This window comes from Aplysia californica, unplaced genomic scaffold (genome assembly GCF_000002075.1).
Source record: "Aplysia californica isolate F4 #8 unplaced genomic scaffold, AplCal3.0 scaffold00221, whole genome shotgun sequence".
In the NCBI taxonomy this organism is placed as follows: Eukaryota; Metazoa; Mollusca; class Gastropoda; order Aplysiida; family Aplysiidae; genus Aplysia; species Aplysia californica.
The window spans coordinates 1,080,037-1,084,679 of NW_004797491.1; the positions used below are offsets into that span (position 1 = coordinate 1,080,037).

Here is a 4,643-nt window from a genome sequence, read left to right on the forward strand (position 1 = left end):
AAGGGAGACGATCCATGAGTTTATCAAGGTATTGCAAGGGAGAAGATCCATGAGTTTATCAAGGTATTGCAAGGGAGACAATCCATAAGTTCATCAAGGTATTGCAAGGGAGACAATCCATAAGTTCATCAAGGTATTGCAAGGGAGAAGATCCATGAGTTTATCAAGGTATTGGAAGAGAGAAGATCCATGAGTTTATCAAGGTATTGCAAGGGAGACAGTCCATAAGTTTATCAAGGTATTGGAAGAGAGAAGATCCTTGAGTTTATCAAGGTATTTCAGGGGTACAGTGGAGTCGATTTGGTAATTTCATTAGAGAGAGATAAGATAAGATAAGGGGCGGTTCAATTATAATCTTACACCTTTTTTAGGACTTTTGAACCCTTGGGACAGTTTTTTTTTTACTTTGAGCAAATTTTTGTACAGTAGATTCTACACTTAGCAAATCTTTGTACAGTATAGATTCTACACATAGCAAATCTTTGTACAGTATAGATTCTACACATAGCAAATTTTTGTACAGTATAGATTCTACACATAGCAAATCTTTGTACAGTATAGATTCTACACATAGCAAATCTTTGTACAGTATAGATTCTACACATAGCAAATCTTTGTACAGTATAGATTCTACACATAGCAAATCTTTGTACAGTAGATTCTACACTCAGCAAGTATTTGTTCCATCAATAAGTTCCACCTTCTAGCAACTGGATACCTCGGCGATGTATCAGAGAGAACCTTGGGGCTCTTTGCCAATAACTGCTCAACCCCTGGAGGCCTGCCATCTAGTACTCTGGCGGCAGTCTTTGCCGGCCCCACTCATCCATCTGTCGGAATCCTTGGACTTGTAGCTCAGGGCGTCTAGGTCATGGGGGGGGGGTGTCTGTTTCCGGAGAGATCTTGGGAACTTATCAAACAAATCTATTGTGCTTGCTCTGTTACACTGTGTAGGAAAATGTCCAGCCGTAAATTCCTTCTTTTCAGACGTGGAAGTACGAGAACTCGTGGCTGTACTGCGTCGACTTCCTCAGCGAAGACGACAACGAGTTTGACAAACGCTACACGTACCGGGTGCGCTGGAGCGTCCCCACCCGCAGGAAGCCCATCCCCCGAGCCACCGCATCTGTCTACTTCACCTACGTCGTCTCCAAGATCAGGCCAGCGGTGCGCACAATCTCACGTTGTTGCATCTGTTTGTTGAGAGAAAAGTGTACACCTGAACTGCAGTATAATCCGCTTATATCGACATGCTCTGGGAAGTGGATTTGATGTCAATATATAAAATTGTCGATAAATGAAAATGTAAAGTCAAAGAGGCAAAACAAGGGGAGGTCAGTGGTAAAAAGACAATACCTCTCTTTAAAGTTAGTTGCTTCCCTTGATTCTCACACAACTGCACAGTGAAACTGACTAGAGGCAGAGGGGAGAGGGTGGGGTGGGGGTGGAGTACTGTACCACAGACCAAGCAACGCGAGGCGCACACTACACACTACACACTACACACACGCGCAAACTTTGTTGTTGCATCCTTGTCAGGCCTGTTTGTGGCCGCTGGCTGGCTGTACTATGTTGAAGACTACACTGTGAAGGGAGTGGGGGTAGGGAGGGGAGTGGGGGTAGGGAGGTGATGCCCAGCGCGCGAGACGCTCCCGTCTGTGAGGCAGTGTACTGTGTTGGAGACTACACTGTGTAGGCCCTACATGACCTACTAAAGCCTGCTGTGTCCAATAGGCTACTTGGCGGGTATGTGGACTTGATGAAGAACTAATGCCTTGACCGTTAGCCTGACTTTTTCTCTATTTATGTTCATGGGCTTCGCCAGGTACTCAGGAAGCCTGTCGGTAAAGCAGAGTGGGCCGGGAAAAAAAAGTCTAAATAAGAGAAATTGTTCAGTGAAGATATTGAAGGAAAAATTTGGTAATTGGAAAATATGTCGAATGTCAAAATGTCAATACATGTCCATAAAAGTGGATTATACTGTAGTTGTCTCTCTGTCTCTCTCTCTTTGTCTCTCTCTCGCTCTCTGTCTCTCTATCTTTCTCTCTCTTTATATGACTGTCTCTCTCTTTCTCTCTCTCTCTGTCTCTCTATGTGTCTGTCTCTCTCTCTGAGTATTCTGTCTGACTCTTTTTCTTTCTTTCGCTCGCTCTCTCTCTCTCTCTCTCTCTCTCTCTCTCTCTCTCTCTCTCTCTCTCTCTCTCTCTCTCTCTCTCTCTGTCTCTCTCTAACTCTCTGTCTCTTTTTCTCTGCGCTCTCTCTCTCTTTCACTAGTTCTCTGACTTTCTTCTGTCCCCCCCCTCCCCCCCTTCCCACATTCTCCCTGCCCCTCTGAGTCGGGATATGTCTCTTTATTTTGTCTTGTGCAATCATTTATTTGAATGGATATATATAGATATCTATACACGATTTTTCCGTTTATCTTCAAAAGTTGACCTACTTCACATCTATTCATTTTCCCTTTTGATGTTTTTCTTTTTTTTGTTTTGCTTTGTTTCAGAATAGCCCTGTGGAAGTTTTCTACGTATTTGAAACAAACCGGCTCATCCACAGGTGAGTTAAGTGTAGCTCATCCACAGGTGAGTTAAGTGTAGCTCATCCACAGGTGAGTTAAGTGTAGCTCATCCACAGGTGAATTAAGTGTAGCTCATTCACAGGTGAGTTAAGTGTAGCTCATCCACAGGTGAGTTAAGTGTAGCTCATCCACACAGGTGAGTTAAGTGTAGCTCATTCACACAGGTGAGTTAAGTGTAGCTCATTCACAGGTGAGTTAAGTGTAGCTCATCCACACAGGTGAGTTAAGTGTAGCTCATCCACACAGGTGAGTTAAGTGTAGCTCATCCACAGGTGAGTTAAGTGTAGCTCATCCACAGGTGAGTTAAGTGTAGCTCATTCACAGGTGAGTTAAGTGTAGCTCATTCACAGGTGAGTTAAGTGTAGCTCATCCACAGGCGAGTTAAGTGTAGCTCATCCACACAGGTGAGTTAAGTGTAGCTCATCCACACAGGTGAGTTAAGTGTAGCTCATCCACACAGGTGAGTTAAGTGTAGCTCATTCACAGGTGAGTTAAGCGTAGCTCATTCACACAGGTGAGTTAAGTGTAGCCCATTCACAGGTGAGTTAAGTGTAGCTCATTCACACAGGTGAGTTAAGTGTAGCTCATCCACACAGGTGAGTTAAGTGTAGCTCATTCACAGGTGAGTTAAGCGTAGCTCATTCACACAGGTGAGGTCAGTGTAGCTCATCCACAGGTGAGTTAAGTGTAGCTCATCCACACAGGTGAGTTAAGTGTAGCTCATTCACAGGTGAGTTAAGTGTAGCTCATTCACACAGGTGACTTAAGTGTAGCTCATCCACACAGGTGAGTTAAGTGTAGCTCATTCACACAGGTGAGTTAAGTGTAGTTCATTCACAGGTGAGTTAAGTGTACAGAAAAAGATTCTGCTTTTTCTCAAAAACAATTTCATTTTGACCCTTCCATTAGTGGGAACGTCTGAAGAACGGCCCCAGTTGTTGGAAAAGCTATTTTTGAGCAACACGCTGAAAAGGCCCAAAAATTCTACGTGGTAAAAAATTTAGTTCCATCAGAAAACCGACATTGAACCATTTCTTAATAACATATTGAAAAGATTTTATAATATGCGTCTAACACGCGTCTATAACACATCTACTGACAGCATCGTTTCTCTCTCGGCTGCAAATTAGGATCTGAAATGAGAAATCTTCGCCAAATGTAGACCATTAGTGTGAATCAGCACAGGATCTTTAGGGGTGACTTTTGTTTTGTAAAAATGTGTCGGGATGTGGTGGAATCAGGCGCTCGTCAATTTTTGGGCACATGGGGTTATCGGTATTACCTTAAAGCCTGTTCGTTTGCCTTCCTTTTGATCCAAAAATATCCATAGATGTTGAATAGAAGTCGAGATATTTGCCATTGAAGGAGGCCACTGCTCATGTCTGGTTTCAGAAGTAAAATGGCCGCCAGAGTTTGGTAACTTCTATCGCCTGAGAGTCTTTGGTAACTGAAAATTTACAATGGTTTTTTTTTCGGTTTATCATCAATGTTTTTCAGTAAAATCCACTCGCAAATATGTTTTTAAATAAACACAAAAGGTGTTGAGCCAAAAAATGAAAATTAGAAAAAAAATTGCGCATCATACAGCTAAAAAAATGCAGATTTCTTTGATTTCATTATGTTATGTCCCCTGGAGTTGGAATGAGGTTGTTGTTGTTGTTGTCATTGTTGTTGTTGTTTTTGTTGTTGTTGTTGTCATTGTTGTTGTTGTTGTTGTTGCTGTTGTTGTTGTTGTTGCAGTTGTTGTTGTTGTTGTTGTTGTTGTTGTTGTTGTTGTTGTTGTTGTTTGTTGTTGTTGTTGTTACTTTTCAGCAATCTGTGGGATTGTCCCTTTGGTCCACATTCAAGAGCCGGAATGTTCTCAAAGTTTTTTGTCCAGTTGTGGACAATCCAGTAGATACCTTTGTGATAACTTTGTCCAGTTGTGGACAGTCCAGTAGATACCTTTGTGATAACTTTGTCCTGTTGTGGACAGTCAAGTAGATACCTTTGTGATAACTTTGTCCTGTTGTGGACAGTCAAGTAGATACCTTTGTGATAACTTTGTCCTGTTGTGGACAGTCAAGTA

At 42.4% G+C, this 4,643-nt stretch overlaps 1 protein-coding gene across 1 annotated transcript in view; it reads left to right on the forward strand.

The window, feature by feature from the left end:
• The window catches only part of LOC101850956 (A-kinase anchor protein 14), a gene marked incomplete in the record, with an annotated part of 12,416 nt that overhangs the window by 5,982 nt on the left and 1,791 nt on the right, over positions 1–4,643 (forward strand). Inside the window, 2 exon segments of the mRNA XM_013083266.2 lie at positions 988–1,167; positions 2,501–2,553. Of these exon segments, the coding sequence (XP_012938720.1) occupies positions 988–1,167; positions 2,501–2,553 (233 nt within the window).